This window comes from Anopheles coustani, chromosome 3, assembly GCF_943734705.1.
Source record: "Anopheles coustani chromosome 3, idAnoCousDA_361_x.2, whole genome shotgun sequence".
Lineage (NCBI taxonomy): Eukaryota > Metazoa > Arthropoda > Insecta > Diptera > Culicidae > Anopheles > Anopheles coustani.
The window spans coordinates 59,455,116-59,473,642 of record NC_071288.1 but is presented as its reverse complement, the minus strand read 5'-3'; the positions used below and the strand labels follow the sequence as shown (position 1 = coordinate 59,473,642).

Here is an 18,527-nt window from a genome sequence, read left to right as displayed (position 1 = left end):
TTCATCGATTTTATTTTTATCAGGATGATACGTTATCCCCATACTTTGTGAAGCCTTAAGCACCGTGCGTTCGGTACAATTACAAAGTAACCGACTAAAAATAACTGTTCTAAAAATAGATTTCACTCAGAATACTGAAGCAGACGGAAAGAATAAAGTCAGAGAAAGATCTTTTCTTCAAACGAAAGCGAAAACACGAGTTAAGGCAACATCTTCAGTGCACCCAGCTTCTTGGCAGCATTCTGAACAGAATCCTCATGCATATTGCAAGCCATTTTAATTCACACGGACAAACACCCCTGATACGGGTAGCAAAATTCGCCAGCTCACGCTCCATAACGAAAAAAAGAGCAAATTTCCTTGGCCAACGTTTGTGTTTTTCGTAACCGTACTTTACTACCTTCCCGCTTAAGGTTTGGCATATGCTTTCTCTTTTGCAGGAGAGTTCACAGGTGTTATCGAAAAATGTTGCCATGTAGCTCAAGATGGTCCGAATCTTCGCAACCAACTTCGTAAAACTCGAGTGCCCTTTTGAAGTACCAAGCCTTTTTGCCTCCAAAAATAACGCAAGTCTTGTTGGGGAATAAATTTTTGTTTGTCTGTGTTTCCAAAAAAAAAAACATTGTAGGGTTGTCGAAGCCAAAGCGGACCGATGTGAATAACTTCCTCAAAAATTACGAAATAGCCATTTGCATAGTTTTTGTATTTTATGGTGAAGCTGTTTTAAAATAACACATTCACAACATAACTGTCTGAAGACATGTACAAAATGTTAAAACGTCAAATATTTATTCTGGTATGATTATTTACGAACGTCGTGGCGAGAAGAAGCATAATATTGGCTTTCAATTATGCTCAATTTATATACGTGCGGGTCGTAATCTGATCAAAAAGGGCATAGTACAGTACAGGCTGGCCCCGGTTTTCGTCAGCCTCGGTTTTCGTCGTTTGACAAATCGTTCGAAGCTGGTTTATAGTGCTTTGTTCTTTACTCATATGATTCAATGCATTTTGTATGACAGAAGATCCGAACATGGACTCATAAACAAGTGGTACAGGTTTTCTGCTTCAGACTACTTTGCTCAATCAAAAATATCTTCCAATTGAAGCACTGAATGAATTATTGTAAACCTACACGGCATGGAAACCAAAGAAGTAAAACGAAATATAAAACGGTTGGTGGCCATTGATTTGATGATAAAATACAAAAGCTTTGTTAAAGTTTCAAGAACACCTTCATATCAACCACTAAAAATTCAGACGAGAATAATGTACACATCCAACGTAGGTATTATAAACGTAAGAACTGTAGTCCGCTAGCCTCGGTTTTCGTCGCTGTAAAAGTCCCATTTGGTGACGAAAACCGGGGCCAGCCTGTATATTAAATTCTGTAAGTTTCTTACTGTCATACAATTCATTGCGATTGGCCGTCATGTGTAATGCTTGTTATATTAAATTTTCTTTCATCAGATAACACTTTTTTCATATGGCTATTTGGATGGACTGTGCACAATTATTCTACAAATCTGCCTTCTATCAGATACTGATAACAACAAACATACTGTAGTATAATTTTCATATTAATAGAATGGTTATTGTTCAGTATACAGTATGAAAATACCATGACACTCATGAAACAGATGTTACCTTCATCCTGGCAAGGTTTTTTGAGAAAATTCTACGCATAATAAACTTACATATAACATTAACTAAATGGATATGTAGCATTGTGCAACAACATATTTTTGCGACACATATATTCGTGTATCTATGCATTTACTGTACCGGACTATTGTTTAGAGTAACTTGTCTGCACTACAGTCCCTGGTATGGACATCTACTTTCATGTTGGTTTTCGTGAACAAGCTACCGGTACAACGTATAACGGCGAAAACCAAGTCAATACTCTTACGAAGGGTACGAAAGGTGAGCGTAGAAACGCATTAGTTTGCCTTCAGCAGAATCCAAGATTAGTGGAATCCACTGGTAAAGCGCTTAGGGCAGGCACAGATCCCAGAAAGATTGAATCTCGAGAGCACGGATACCGACAGCACCGCTTGCGTGAACGTACCGCTGTTGAAGAAACGAGCGTTGGGATGAATCGTAAAAAGCTCATGCATATTTCCTCTACCTTGTGTTAGATCCACGATTTGTTACTTTTCCCTTATTTCTTATTACAACTCGTTTTGTTTCTGTTTGAATGTTTGTTTGTATGTTTACTGTTTTATGTAGCACCGCTACTTTTTGTGACGTAATATACAACCAAAATAACTATTCAGATGGAAACTAACCGGGTTTATATAAAATCCGATGGATTTAATTTAAATCTCTACTTCTCACTTATAGGAAATAAAATTCTCAAAGTCAAAGTATTATGCGATGCAGTGTCGAAGGAAATTTGATTAGAGTTGTAATGGAGGCGCATGGTTTCTCACGAATTTTTGAGAAAAATATTCAAATATTTTCTATAGTTATCTAATTCAAACTAATTGAACCAAACACCAACGATGAAAAATGTGAGAAGTAATGCTGTAGAGCAGGGTTTTCCAATTTTTTTATGTCGATTCCGTATTGGGTGGAATAACCGTATCGTAGGGCCTTGCAAAGCTTATCATGTGCAATAAATGAAGTTGCAATGAAGTTAGAACAATATCATCTATCGAAATCAAAATTGAAATCGATATTAAAGCTTTAGGGGAGACTATCGTGAGTAACACAAAACAAATTAAACACATTTAGTAACATATTTATATTTTGGGGTCTGTCTGATTTTACTGGGAAAAATTGGTCTGATTTTACTGGGAGACAAAACAAGGGGCACCATAGTATGTGTGCAGCTTTGGCTTGCAAAAATAGCGGAAAGCTTATCGACAATCAACCGTGTCTTCTCATCGTCCTGTCTTCATCGTGCAGTTTTCGTGTGAAAAGCCATAAAAATTAAATCAACTCGCACGTAAGCTGCCACTAACGAGAAAACAAATGCAGAACTGGTCAAACCAGGTTCACGGCAATTTGGCACACAATCACGATTATATACTATCGCTCCCAGCGGACCAGTTACATCCAAACAGCGAAATGTGTCGATCACTGAAAAAAAAAACAAAATAAAAAGCACGCCTTAAATTTCCCACCGACACGTGTGAAGGCTCGTGAAGGTTTGTCCTCCAGCTGGACTGAAAAGGAAGTGGAAAAGGAGGGCCATGAAAAACCTCGAAAAGCTGTTTCAGCGTTGGAAGAATTGGTGAAACTTTTCTTTTGCTTATTTACATTTTGCTCAACCGATGCCGTTCTACGTCCACTTTTCTAAGTTAAACAAATACACACACATACATATGAAGGGTACAAACCAGAGTATATCCTGGCGACAGGAACCACTTTAAATCCACCATCGAGGGACAGAATATACCTGGTGTCAGGGTAGGAAGATGGTGTGTTGGTGTGAATGTGACTGTCGTTTCGTGTTCGCCATTGTTCACATTATCACTGTTACTTTTGCCTTCCCTCCCTTACCCCTAAAAAGAGGGATTGTTAATAGAAAAGGGACAAGCGATAATTCCACAACAGGCGCAACCGTGAAAAGCCTACAAACATCGACGCTGGGGAACAAGGAAATGTTTGTTTTTCTTGCGTTAGCTATTCAGTTTTGACGCGCACAGATTAAGAAGGGACGTATGGTCTATCTGCATGAAGGGTGGAAAAAGTGGTGAAAATAGCAGTTACCCTCGGAATAGCGAGTGTCAGTCCCCGGAAAAGGCGACCCCGAATCTTGGCGCAGATTGATGCCGTGCGTCGGATAAACGCTACAGACATTGCTTTCTGAGGGCCATCCTGCAGCGTTGAAGGATATTAATGGCGGTCGGGTCGCTGGAGGCCATGATGACGCTGGTGCCGCTGGCAAAAGGTATAAAAAATTAATAACCAGACCCCCCAGAACGGTTCCCCCTTGCCCCTCGTCAACCGGGCGGGAGAAGTGTGTTGAAGTTTCGGATAAAACAACTGGTGTCTGAGCGTTCCACCGCGAGCATATAAAGCACTTTAAACACTCCATCATAAACCATCATTATCATGCAGGTATGAGGAAAAGGAAGGTATTAAAAAAAGAAACGCCAACAAACGATGGAGTGTCGACAGAGGTGTTCACATTTGAGTGTGTCCCCACAAAAAAAAAGTAACGCACACAACGGCAGGTTCTAAAGGTGAAAGAACAACAGCAAACAGCCTTACTACGTTCTTTCCAAAAAACGAAGCTTTAGGAATAAAGTACATATTTACGTTCGGTTAAGCTAATACCGGGTAGCGATTGTTGACACTGGAGAAAGAAGGCCTTGAAAAGCATATCCGAGCGAAGGTTTCAATACCAAGCTGCAGGCTATATTAAGACAACGATCTAAACCAGTGATGTCAAACTCGTTTGACCTCGCGGGCCAGATTTCCCCCCAAAGTAGGTTTACGGGCCAAAACCTAAAATTGATTGGATTGATGAAAATATGTTCTAATCAGTGTGGTTTGATCCAAACAGTCAATCGTGTTTAACACCTTCAAATGTTTTAAATATTATATAACTTTTTATCAAATTTACAATTTTCAGTAAAAGATAAGGTTGCTTTAACATTTGTCCATTTTGATTTTTAGTCAATTTAAGATATCAAATAAGTAAATGTGCATTATTACTACAGCTAACTTATTGCTCAACATCTGTTATTTTATTTAGAATGCTCTTGTAGTTCAGTACGTTTGTTTCGTATGAACACTATTTATTCTCTTGTCTCGAAAATCTGTGAGAAATCTTTGTTCTTGTCAACCGCAATATATCGGCGTGATGTGGATCAAAGTTGTACATCACTTTCTTATAGAAATTGTTTAAATTGACGTTCATTCAGTTCGTTTGCAATTCATTCAATTCACCAAAAACCATTTGGCTATTCAAACAAAAGCTAATACTCAATGATCCAAACTTTCGATGTATTGCTTCAAAGGGGTCGAGGGCCGGATCCGATGTTCTTGCGGGCCGGATGTGGCCCGCGGGCCGTATGTTTGACATCCCTGATCTAAACCCTTAGGTGGTGTACATGTGAGTTGGTAGCGAATGGTGTAAAATGGTTTCCTAAAATAAATCATAAAATCGTGCCAACAACGGCGGATTAAAGGTCATTTATTGTCCTCCGAATATCTTTTGACATTTTGGTGGTTTAAAAAGAAAATCTCTGCTACACAGAGCTGGGACGGTGGTGTGGATAAAAGATACTACCGATGAACATTGTGTTTTCCTTTTCTGACAAACACCGATGACGGGTCTGTTGACTCGATTTTGCCTAGAATCAATAACGTTGAAGAGATATTTACGAATATCGGATCACCTGTAGCTGATCACAACAATTTTCAACTGATCGAGCATTCTTGATAGAAACATGATTTACCAGAAAACTTCGAATAAAGTGCAAAAAATATGTATAAATAGCGACTGGCGAACTGAACTACAAACAAATTTGAGAAAAAGTCAAGGTGGACATCAAAACTAATAAAACAGGAATTAATAATTGTTAACTAGATGCTTTTCAATCATAAGGAGCTAATAATTGTATGAACATATTTTTATGAGCAACAATAAAAGAAATTTGATTGGAGTATAACATTGCGCATAGTTGAAGATTGTAGATAGTTTATCTTGAAAGTTAAAACATGTCCACTTCAAGTAACCTAACACCAACTGAATCAGAACCACTTAATGACAGGTGTTTCTACTATCGCGTGCTTTATGCTATGCTTTATAGACCAACCTAATAAGATGAACTTTGTGAAGTTCCTCCTTTCTTTTTTATGATGTAATTTATCATTTGATTCACACATAACATTTGTTTACGGCAATCAAATGTTTAAATGACCGGTCAATAAGAAGAACTCTACTCAAAACTGAAACAATTGTAGTTATCAGGATATTAGTTCTAAGTCAATGAATGGACGGTACGGCATGCTTCTTCCTTAACAATTATGAAATTGTCATTTACCTGCTATCGTACTTCCACAAGTTAGACATAGCATTTGGTTGACTTGAACTACTGAAACCGGTACTAAAAGGAAAGGAAACGGTTTGCGTAGAGAGGAAACGACAATTTCAAACCAAAATCAAGAACACGCTTTCGACTCATTGCACTGGTGATCAAATATACTCAAAAGTCGCCCAACAGAGAACTAACTATTTTATGACGTCCTTCAGCAGGGCGACATTTAACAAACTTTTTCAAAATGTCGCTTGCACAAGAGTTTACTCGTAATTAGCATAAATATTCAACAAATTTCTATCATCTTCCACCTTCAGTCCTTTCCCCTTTCGAGTGTTGTATCAATCGTACAAAAAAGTGAAGATATTGTGCTCCTCCCAGTACGAAACAGCAGGACAGGGCCTTTACGCCTCACTGCGGTCGCTGTGGTTGATTTTACATTTCACTCGCCACCAGACCCTTGTCAAATATTCTTAAGTGATTACATTCGTGAATTTGTGATTAAATTTGCACAATTTTCCACTCTATCTTCATTCGATGGACTAATGCTTTTCCTTTCGGATTGTAGTGTAGAATATAGAAGCATCCCACAGGGACATAAAAAGGCTGTGGATCAGTTGAATATCGATTCCTTGTCAAATATTTCACAATATAGGAAAATGGCATTCCAAAGAATCTAATATGCAGGGGCCAAACTCTGCTGGTGCAATACCTTATTGTTGTTTTTTGATAAAATGGTCTAGCAGGTCATGGTTTGAATATCATTTAAGAAAACATAACATAAAGCGTTGATCATTGTATATTTAATCTATTACGAATTTAAACATTGTAACAAAATATTAAAAGATTGAATTATATCAAAAGGAACTTTTATTTATCATTCGAACTTTTTTTTGCTTTTTACACAATATTTTTTACGAGTTTTGCTAACGTTGTAGTTATTCCAAACCCGCACAATAAAGTATCGCGAAATATATGACTGTGTTGTGGCTGAAAAACCTCGAAGTGGTGAGTGCTTGATGAAAGACTGAATGAATATTGTACTAAAATCAATGTTGATAACGCAACGTTATCGAAAGCTTCCGCTGTGAATCATTCCCCACTTTATGAGTTCTAAGGAATGTTGTCTTAGTCATTCACAACTATGAGGAAGTCTGTCGCATGAAGCCTGTCGTTAATTTGATGAGGTTAATTTGGAAACTACAATCAGATTGTAATACAAAGAGTTCAAAGTTTTTTCAAATTGAAGTTGCTTTTCACAGGCAGCTTTAAACATCGTTGAAATTTTATGCAAGCCAACAGAAATCATCAATACATTGAAATCATTTCAAACAGGTCTGGAGTATGAGGTGTACCATGGCCTTTACAGAAACGTAACAGTGAAGATAAACTCCAATACATTGTAGACATTCGTGCAATGTTTCGAAATGTGTCTACAGCAAACGTACAGTCTAAAGTATGCATTGTAGAGCCATTACTCATGGCAATGTGGTTATCTTCGGCACTAGCCAGGAGCGCATCCCGCGAAATACCAATACAACTATCATACCGGGCATGGTGTCGCTGGTTAGGTTGGTTCGTTGTGGAACCCATTTTCCACGCCTTATCTAATCTCATGCCAACCACTGATAAGCAGGTGCTGAACCTGTGTCGCGGCGGCGATATCGGTGACCGTGCTGCGGTTACGAGTGTCGTTTTCAAATCAGAATCAATCCGAACGCCCCATCCAACAGAAGGTACGTACCACACGTGCACCATCCGCATACATCAGACATCAGGCCACAGAATGTCCCGAAAGGATTAAACGGTTATCCTCAAACCATGGTCCACCACAATGTCTGATGGAGAAAGGTTGTACAATTTTTACTTTCCTCCAGCTGGTCCGACTACTTTCGCAGCAGTTCGAAGACGAGAGCAACTGAGGCAACCGCAAAACCGAGACGACGATACCGGTCGCGCTAGAATCAGTGAGCAACGTGGTGCATCGCCCCGATACGCAACTATCCCAGCCGACAAAATGGTGTCCGCAGAAACTGTCGGTTCCATATTCATAAAAGTGTTCAAAGTGGTGAGTGAAACATATTGATAACCTAACGGATGCGGATCTGACAAAGTTCCGTCAACAGTTCTAGTTGCCGACAACAATTCTAGCACAACAGCGCTTGTTGCTGCTAATGTTTGTGCTAAACCTGGAAAACAAAAGTGGACAAAACTCGTATATGTTAGAAATGCATAGCTATTATGCTTCAAATATCCAACATACGGTCAAGTGATTAGTCATCATCGCTTTTGCGTTCGTTAGCAATTGGGTGTTGGCCGATCAAGTGTGAAGAAATTGAGGCAGGTGTGAACGAGACAGCTTTCATAACTGGTCCCGACTCAAAAGCGAGTCGGGGAAACCACACCCTTTTACAGGTTATGATGGGTCATGACAGCCACAACAAATTTGAATGTCAATTCTATTCTTTGCCATTCGCCGGGTCTTAGATTGAATCGGATAAATGTCCGGGATAGACCTACAGATTGAACGTGCCGCGCATATTTAAATATTGTGTTAACATTTTAGGAATTTAATAAGGTCAATTAAGTTAAGAGAAATATCAACCTGTTGAAAAAAGGACAGATTGTTCAAGCCTTATCGTACTGGAAGTCACAATTCAGAGAAACTTGAATTATCGCTCCACACACTGGTTGTGTGTTACAGGTGATAAGATAAGCATGAAGATAGCTACAACTTCCATCGTTTTGAACGCTAGGGTGCGGGCCCAAATCGTGAACGTAAAAAAAGTACTGCTATTCAAGCCAAGGCCCTTCGTTTACCGTTGGTTAACTCCATAGATTCTTCTTCATTGGACTTGTAATAGGAAGATAAGCGTTCTTTTTCACAATAGAAACATTAGGCAAAGTTTGTTATAGAATTCTCTTGAATATGACTTCAATACAACGAAGAATTTATACAACAAAGACACACATACATACACACAAACGCATTATAGGAATCCCGCATAAGGCGTAATCGAACAAGCATACAAAATGCGCCAACATTGCCACAAAGCAAGCAAAACATTGTTTCTACCAACAAGTATGAGGAATGTACAATTTACGAGTGCGAACAAATGCACTCACTTGGGAAATTTCGCTAAGAATACCAAACCTAGCCGGGGGCCGATACAGGATTGACCGGGTCGGTGCTTTTATTCCCATCATAATGAAGCGTGGCACATACGTATACCATCTTTACGACATTCCAATAATGCTGCGCCATCCCAGGGACGGACAATGTTATGGTTGTGCACTTACCCGTGTCCATTTCCTGTCATTTTACAATCCCTCTCGATAGAACGGGGGCTGATTCGCTATGATTCGCCGTACCCGCACCGAAAACTGGGCCTTCCGTTCAGGATATCAATGATACAGAGGGAAGAATCTCCCAATAAAAGCTACCATTGGTAGCCGGTGTAACAGCGTTCCCTAATGTGCACTATAAAACGGTACTCTAGCTGTCCGTAGTGCATTTCCAAATTAAATTGCCAACACCATTAGCGAGGCTATTGTTTTCCAGAAAGCTATGACGCCTGAAGCATGCTCTACAGATTTTGTTTTTCATTTCCGTAGGTTATTAACATTGTGGTACTTATCATCTACCGCACCGGTTATGGAGGAGACTTCCTTGGTATTGGAGGAACCTGGAACCTGAACGAGGAGAAGAGTCCGGATGCGGAAATCGTGGCCTCCGGGGTGTTCGTCGGTTTCATCATCTACACCGGTGTGCAGCTGATCACCTTCGGTTTCGGAACCACCAAACACAAGTACGAGCTCTCCGACACGATCATGAACGTGGTCGGTACGTTCATGTGGGTGGCCGTCGGCGGTACAGCCCTGCACTACTGGCACGGCTACCTGGCGGAGCACGACTTCGAGAACATCACTTCCGAGCGGACGGTAAGAAATCGAATTCATCGCCAAAAAAATCCCCACCCACTAATGTCCCACCGCTGAACACCTATTGCAGGCTGGACTGGCGCTTGGCGCACTGTGCGTCATCAACGGAGCCCTCTACCTGGCCGATACCGTTCTGGCCTTCATTCACTATACTAAATACGCCTAAATACATTTTAAGATGAACCCTAGGTGACTATTGCTGACATTGTTTAGGTAGTTTTATTATGTGTGCGCGAAATAGAAATTCTAAGATACCACTATTTACTATTCATACCGAATTTTGACACTGAAAACATAGATCATAGTTTGTGGCTAGTAAACACCGAGTCGTTTGCAACGTACCTCTACAGTGCGTCCAGTTCACACTTTGACAGTTTGCAACTACACCTTTCCCCACCATAAGCTATACCATTAACAATAGGGCTCAAAGTAAAGCTGTTTGAGCAACGGCTTAATGACTTCATTTGATTTTTATTAATAAAGATAGAAGTAAAACACTGGTTCTGCATAGTTTAAACTAAATTCAAACCAGGAAAACTGCATTCAAATGGTAGGTAAGTGCATGCTTCATTTTCACAGAGTTTCAACATCACAAAAGCGATAGCAATGTATTCATAAGAACCCCGAAGAATTCATGTTCGATTTGAGGTAACAAGTATTGCTACTATCTTGTACAAACATAGTTTACTTACAATCAATTCTTTTAAAATATCCGTTTATTCTTGGCTTGATTATTATCATTACCCAAACATGAATTCAAAAATGATGCAACATTAAGATTCAAAATTTAATTAATACTTTTAAAATGAAGAATAATAATAGTAGCGCTAAGTGTATCTTTTTTAGTATAATGAGGTACATGGTGAAAATTTCACGAAAATACTTGAGTCATTTAGATGCATCTTATTCTTCTTTTAGTCGTAAAGACCGTGTTGGTCATGCCTGCCAAGAGTTATTTCAAGAGTTATTTAAACTTTTTTTTTAAGTTATGGTACTGATAAAGCTGTTCATTGTGCCATAATAGTCAACAAGCCAGATATTCAATATGTGAAAAATAAATTATCAATTCTTTATACCGCTACAGACTAGGTTGGGATTATTACACCAGGTTAAGATTATTCTGTAAAACATGAGTCGCTAATTCTCTTAAAACCCTACTTCTTGAATATGGATCACAGGCCTCTTTTTTCAGAGATTTTTAGAAAAGTGCTACAGGCTTGAATAAACACTCGATACCATTTGTCAATCACGAAGGATTTAAACACTTACACCAGTGATGTCAAACTAAATTAACCTCGCGGGCCTCATTTCTTCCCAATGTTTATTTTAATAGCGTGCTTTTAACTTAAAAAGAATGATTTAAACTTTTATGGTTTTACTGTATTAAATTACCTGTTATAAATTTGCGATGAATTTTCGAGAGAAGCAAATAAATAGTGTTCATGGGAAACTAAACAGACGAGCGAGCTGCAAGAGCATTCTGAATGATATTACGGATGTTTACCAATAAATTTGCTATGCACTTAGATTTTGTTAGAATTTCCAATGAATTGACATGCTTTCTAAAACAAATCATAGAGAGAAATTTCCATAAGCTAGTTGAAGTACATGTTATAAAGCTTATTCCGATTTATTCAAAATTTAATTAAATTAGCTGCAACAATATTATCGATTTTTGAGAAATAGCTTTGAACCTTGAGCAACTTTTTTTACAAACGAACCAAAATTAAGATCACGGATAACTAACGATCATATTCATTGTATCGAGCTCAGATCACTTGTTAAAAACGCGAACTTTCGGTGGGTGCATATTGTCCCCGTGGATGTTTTGATTTGTGTCTCTTCCGTAAGGTTTATGAATTCAATTAAGTTCAGTATCTGTTAGATTGCAATATGATGTATTAGACACTCTAATGAACACATTCTTTTACTTCATTTTGTGTTAAATGGATTAATTCCGTTAAATAAAAACCGATGCATTTACCCCACCGGGGCATCTTGCTACACTTTCCCCTAAACAAAATTCAGTCAATGCAGGATGCATGGCGTTAGTCTCTCTTTGGGAAATTTTACAATTGAATGTAGTTACTTGTACTTCTTGCACAAACATATTTATCTACATTTATGACAATTCCGAACATTTTTTTAAATCAACAATTACCACAAAAAAAACAATTACCTTTCTGGAGATTTACACTGAAAATATTGCTATTTTTTATTTCCAGCAAAACTAACCTATATGTCAATAATGTATGTTCTTCTACTAGGGAAAAACATCAAGTTTTGGTCCACTTAGTAGAACGTCACCACGAAGGAAATCGTTACAATCATTGTATCGACAAAATAACGATAAACTTGGTATGCTAATGTGGAGTAGCTATCTAAACATGAAATAAAATACATATTTTTTAGTTTATCTGGGGTTTACACTGAAAAATTATCAGTTTCCAAACAGACTTTTCACACTGTGGCTATTTTGACCCACCTGTGAACCAGTTTGGGCCCATTTAGAAAAAAAAAATTTTATGTATTTTATGATTTAAATAGTCTTTAAAATATTTACGTAACTACTATTAACCTTTGCCATTGTTTAATAAGTGAGTTTAAATGCTTAATTTAATATTTTAGTATCCACTTTTTTGCTGATGATCCCATTTTCGTCTAGAAAATACTCTAACAATCAGCTATAAGTATCAGAACGCATAGGAATTTTGATTCAGTCCAAAAAAGATTTATTTGTATCTATTTTGGCCCAGTTTTGCATCAAAAAAAGGTTTGAGATAGACGAAAGTATCTCATGACATTAAGTGTATATCATCAAACGAGAGGAGGCATTGGGGCATTACTTTCGAGAACAATCGCATTCAACTCTGCTCCATTCGTACAACGATCGCCATCAAGTGCACAAAGAGGTATATCTTAGATTTCCCAACAATTTTCCGGAGTAGGGCAGGTATTTTCGCACTGTTTTAGTTTACACCGCCACTTATCAATGGTTGATAATGTGTTGAAATCCACTAGTACTACTTAAGGAACCTGATCTTGTTATTTGCATACAACGGTCCCGAGTAAACACCTCGGAAGGTAAATCGCTGGTCATTTCATTAGTAAACATACATATTAATAATAATTGCATTTTAATATTTAATGTGATCTCTTAAAGCTTTTAGAACGTATCGAAGGTGCTTTGACATGCTCTCCACTATGTTTTTAAGCTGTAGGGGATCGAGTTCTTTCCCAAGTGTGGCCACGAGCTTCAAAATAGTCGTTTGTATTCGATATTCGATTTTGTCATTGAGAATTGCCCACAAATTCACATCTGATCTCTGAGGAGGCCATTTCAACAGTCCGACAAGACGGGAAGAAAGACTTCGTCTTCTTGGCAGTATGTCGAACTTGCGTCCGCCGGCCTGCGTCGAACTTTTATGTTGTAATCTACGGTCATAATACCGTTAATGTTCTCAAGGCTCTCCACTCCACGAAAAACAACTCCAGACCATCACATTTCCTCCCCCCTGTTAAACTATGCCCTATATGTAGTAGTAGAAAATCCAAAATTCCTGTCCCATCTTTCCTGAACTTACTCTAAATATCATTTCGATCCGTAAATTCATTCGTGTATACACGCGTTATGAAGATGACGTGCTGGAACATTGTGCAATAATGTAAAAATCTGAAAATCAGTCTGTGATTAAGTTCTTTGTTTTTGAAATTTTATTGCCGACTGAGATCCATGAAAAGATGATGAAAGAACTAGAAGAGTCGTCTTCTTCATTTCCAATCATTTACCGATGGATTTTGGAATTGAAACGTGGCCGTACAAGCGTTGAAGATAAGTCACACTATAGGCATCTCCCATGGAAAAATTTTGGCTGAGGTTTTGGGGCATATTTTGGCTGTGGTTTTGGGGTTCAGAAAACTATATGCGGGTTTCTGAGCAACATTTCGAGCGATTTCGAAAGAACAAAAGCGATTTTTTGCGCCGAGGCATGATAATGGATGATACTTGGATCTACCATCATGATCCTGAATCAAAACAAGAGACTAAGGAATGCTATGAACCAGGTTCTTCGTGTCCGAAGCGAGTCCGTGTTCTGAAATCGCTCAAGAAGGTGTTGGCGTCAGTTTTTTGGGATTCAAAAGGGATTTTGTAGGTGAATTATCTTCAAACTGGTATAACAATCAACTCTGACTATTGTTGCAACCTTTTTGACCACTTCAATGGAAAACGTTAGTGAAAAAAGACCCAGTTAGTAAAAGAACACAATCATTTTTCAAGACATTGTGCCTGCTCACACAGCTCAAAAGAACATCGCGAAAATCTGTGAATTGGACTACATATTGTTGCAACAGCCACCCTATTCGCCTGATTTGGCTCCCTTTGGCTCCTAACTGTTTTTACATATCAAACAATTCCTTCGTGAAAAGCATTTTTCAACAAACGAGGAGGTTACAGTCGTCGGGAGGAGTATTTGGTGGCCTGCCGGAAAACCATTTTCATTACGGCATAACAAAGTTGGGAGTTCGTTGGACCAAATGCATTGATCTTCTGAAAGACTATACTGAACAATAAAAATGGTAACCTCCAAAAAAAGCTGTATATTTGTTGAATTCCGGGGGTCCGCGACAGCCGAGCGGTAACACCGGTTAGAAAAATCGGCCCATGAGCGTCGGGGCTCACCATCTCGACCGCGTGGATTCGAATCCCAACAGGGGCCGGACCCTTCCCTGTTCGAGAGGACTGACTATCCACGTACACATAGAGTAAAAAGTCTCGTAAGCCCTTAACGTGGGCAGGCATGACCAACAAATAGTTACGCCAAGAAGAAGAAGATTTGTTGAATTGGTTAGCTTTCAATGTAAAAGTGTATGGAAAACTCGAAATTTCAAAGTGGGCACTTTATCTTGTCACTGTTTTCTTTTAAATATTTTTATAAATTTTCTAGAAATAAAAATGTTTCTTTGTTTCGCAATTCATAAGTAAATCGCGTAAAGAACATATTAAAAAAAGATACAAAAAATATTTGCAGTGTAATTAGTTGGATTAAGAAAAAAATATTGAGCGAATATTAAATAATTTAGAGGTGGGAACTTTTCCGTGCCGGTCACTGTACACGCAACAAAATTGAATTTTAAATGTTCCGTTGTGAAATGTTTTGTTCTACTATATAAAGTAAATTTTAGTACAATACGGCCTGGCCGTCCAAATATATATAAAAAAAAAGTAAATTTTCTTTTTGATAACATTAATAACAAATTTTCAGAAGAATTGTAACAGTGACAATGTTTAATGAACAAATATTATTGTTCCTATAAACGCAACAATAATTGTATTTTCATTCAACATGATAATCTCCTCAATCATCTCGAAGGGTTTAGTATGTTCGATATTTTTCAGAAGTGTTAAAAAATTATTCGGTATCAAGGGTATCTTCGGCCATTTTTCTCTGATGGTCTTTACGAACTCACAGATCATTCTAAAGTGCGTCTCCGGTGTAAAATCGCCTGGACAGGGTAAAGACGCTCTATTGAATTTAGGACAGCACTACGAGCTGGCTAAACTTGTCAAAAGGCAATCTTCAAAAAACTGCTTTAACACTTTTTTGACTAATAGTTAGTTCATAATTCAAAGAAATGGTGATGCGTTTAAAGGATTTTCGTGCACTACATTTATTTGGGAGAAATAGCATAAATATGAGCTCATTTTCCCTTCGACTTTAGGTCGTACTTTTGATAGTTTCACGATTTTTTACGCTCTCATAAACTGCGTAGCTTCCAGACCTGTAGGATTATTTGCTGTTTTCACATCAAGTTCACTTTTTGTAGATGATAATAAAATGCGATTCATTAAAATCGGGTAGTACCTCTTTGGTCGTGTTAGTATGCGAGCCGAGCCACGTTCTTATCAACGACTAGTATAATATTTTTTACAGCTTTGGTAGACCCCAAGTTAACGCGAAATACAACAGATCCGACGCGATACGGTTCGTTTTCCAAGAGATCAAGGCTTACGCCTAGCAGTCAAAAATTGCTTCCGGCGAGTTATCGCTATACGTTCCGGTAGTGTTATCGTTCTATCGAATCGACATGACAACGCAAAACGACCTCCAAAATAGTAGTTTGCATTTGCTCGCTAAGATCAGAACCAAACAGAGCTTACCTGAAGTTTTTTCGGCGGGTGTCCGAAGCCTTCCTCGAACGCCACCCCGCCTTCCCCGCCGTACGATCGGGATCGCTTCATGCTCTCGCTGCGACTTACGTAGCCAACGCTGCTCGCCGTAAGTGTCGGCTGCTCGGTGCCGTCATCAATCGTCCCCAGTTTGACACTTTCACTACCATCGATCATTCCACTGTCACACACGTCATATGGCGGTGGAGTTGTCTGTCGACTTGCAGCTAACTCGGTCAGAGGTTTACCGGCGGCAAAGTCCACACTGTCCAGATCGAGCGCCACCACGTCGCGTTCCACGTCCGCACTCCAGCGGAAGGACTTGCGGTTCACTTTGCTAATGCACAGCAGCTTCTCGGCGTCCAGGCTGTTGCGGTACACGTTCTTGTCCCGATCGAGATTACTCTCAACGTCCATGCTCTTGCGGATGAGTGTGGTACGCAGCAGATTATCGTTCTTCCGCCTCCTCCGGATGACACCGGTATTGGTGGCTTCCACTGCCGGGGTGTTGTCGTTACTCTGACTCAGCGATTCCGTTTGTCCATCCTGTACGTTCAACGAAGGTGGGGTATGATGCGGGTGGTACGTTTCCGAAGCCACTGCGGCCGGTTGTCGCTTTAGCAGGTTCGTCTCATAGCTATTGAACTGGTCGTAGTCGATGAAGCTTAGATCATCGTAGCTGATCATAAAATCCTCCTGGCGCAGGTTCTGGAGCGAAGTGCTCCAGCTGGACACAGTCGAGGAGCGTCTATCCGAGCGGAAACTAATTTTGCGCCTGATCGACGCTAGGATGCTGTTCGATCGTTCGAATCGTGGCATCGGAGGTGGGGTGTCTGGTGTGACTGGGGCAGTCGCTTCCGGCACAGGCACATTCTCGATCGCTTCTGAACGCACCGTGCCCGCTGCTGTTCCGGCCGTTTCCTCGCTGCTTTCCGACCGTTCCAAGATGGCGTCCTCCTGAAGATTCTGCAGCGTGGACTCGTTCTGACTGCGCCGGTAGGCCCGTTTCAACTGTATCGAGGACATGCTTCGACTGCGCACGAACTGAAATGGTTGCGTTCGGTCCACCGTATCTTTCCCATCGGTGTTCGGCGAGACGGCGTTGGCGGAGGACACATTTTCGCGGCTGCCACTAAACTTGCTGTACAGACTCGAAAGCTTGCGCGCCAGAAAGAAGCTGTTCGATCGTTCCATTTTCGGTCCGGCCGGTTGCCCGAGCGAACCGAGACCTCCAACACCAACACCACCACCATCTCCACCATTTCCGCCGGGGATGTCAAAGCCAACTCGCCCTCCCTCTGCCATCGTTGCGCCGTTGGCCTTCGTCGCGTGCGTTTCCTTCCCAGCGCAGGTCACTGCAGGGCGCCTACTTCGACTGCCACCGGTAGCCTTACTACCGCCTCCTTTGCTGCCATCGGATTGCTGTTTCGCTTTTTTCGAACGACCGCCAACCCCAGCGCCACCACCGGCTAGTGCCGTGGGTTGACCTGGACCGCCAACCTGAGGTTGGGGTGCCATTGACGCCAAAGATGGCTTTACCGGGCCCACGGTATTAGTACCGGGGCTCAACCCTTGCCTCCCCACCTTGGCGTCCTTGCCGCCATGTGCCGTGTCCCTGGCGCCCCGTTGGCTTCCTTGGTTGGTTTTTTTCGAACGATTCATCATCTTCAGCATGATTGCCTCGACGACATCAAACTATTCACGCTTGCACACGCGTTGCACTATACCGAAACTGTCACAAATCAAAGCACCCCTAATGACACCACCCACCCACAGTTAGCTGCAAACGCGCACCGTAACACTGTATTCCGAACGTCACTCACAATTCTTAGGTGCTTTGATAGGAATTTCCCTACTTTCTTCGAAACTCGACAACACTTGTTGATCGACGAGTGAAGTCACTTTCGTTTGGCCAGCAACACCATCAAAGAACACGTATCCCTTTGACAACAATTCCTTCCGCGCAGGCAGTCAACGTACGCGGCCCCGTGCGCGCTATCTGAAACTTTTCGCACCGCACTCTTGGTCAATCGGAAGTCTTCGGACGCTGGACGGGGTACCGCTTTCGAGGTACGCAACGGGCGGCACACGGCAAGGGATTCGAGCGAAGGAGATAAAAAATAACAACCCTCACATAATGTGCCTTTGCTTTAACTAAACGTAAGTACCTTGAAAGTCGTCGTTAACGCGACTACTTTAAACACTCATACATACAAGACGCGCACAGTGGCACAAGCCTCGCGATGTTGTCATAATTGTACGTATATTGTTTTCTTCTTCGACTGCTTTTTTACTTCTCCTTTCTCCTGTACACCGCGCACCGTCGTTGATATCAAAGACTGAGCAATGTGCCAAGAGACCCCGTATCGCGACGCATACCAATTTTTTCTCCGTACCTCATTACGGATCTCGTGCGC

At 40.5% G+C, this 18,527-nt stretch overlaps 2 protein-coding genes across 2 annotated transcripts in view; one reads left to right on the top strand and one right to left on the bottom strand.

Moving 5' to 3' along the window:
• LOC131272152 (uncharacterized) overlaps positions 1 to 17,784 on the bottom strand; it is an 84,371-nt gene extending 66,587 nt beyond the window's left edge. Inside the window, exon 1 of the mRNA XM_058273792.1 lies at positions 16,102 to 17,784. Within this exon, the coding sequence (XP_058129775.1) occupies positions 16,102 to 17,784 (1,683 nt within the window). The remainder of the gene's footprint in view (positions 1 to 16,101) is intronic.
• Positions 8,017 to 10,107, top strand: LOC131272153 (protein snakeskin). Its single transcript, XM_058273794.1, has 3 exons — positions 8,017 to 8,067; positions 9,615 to 9,941; positions 10,012 to 10,107. Exons 1-3 carry the CDS (start codon positions 8,017 to 8,019, stop codon positions 10,105 to 10,107), a joined length of 474 nt encoding a protein of 157 aa, XP_058129777.1.
• Positions 17,785 to 18,527: the final 743 nt, after the last annotated feature.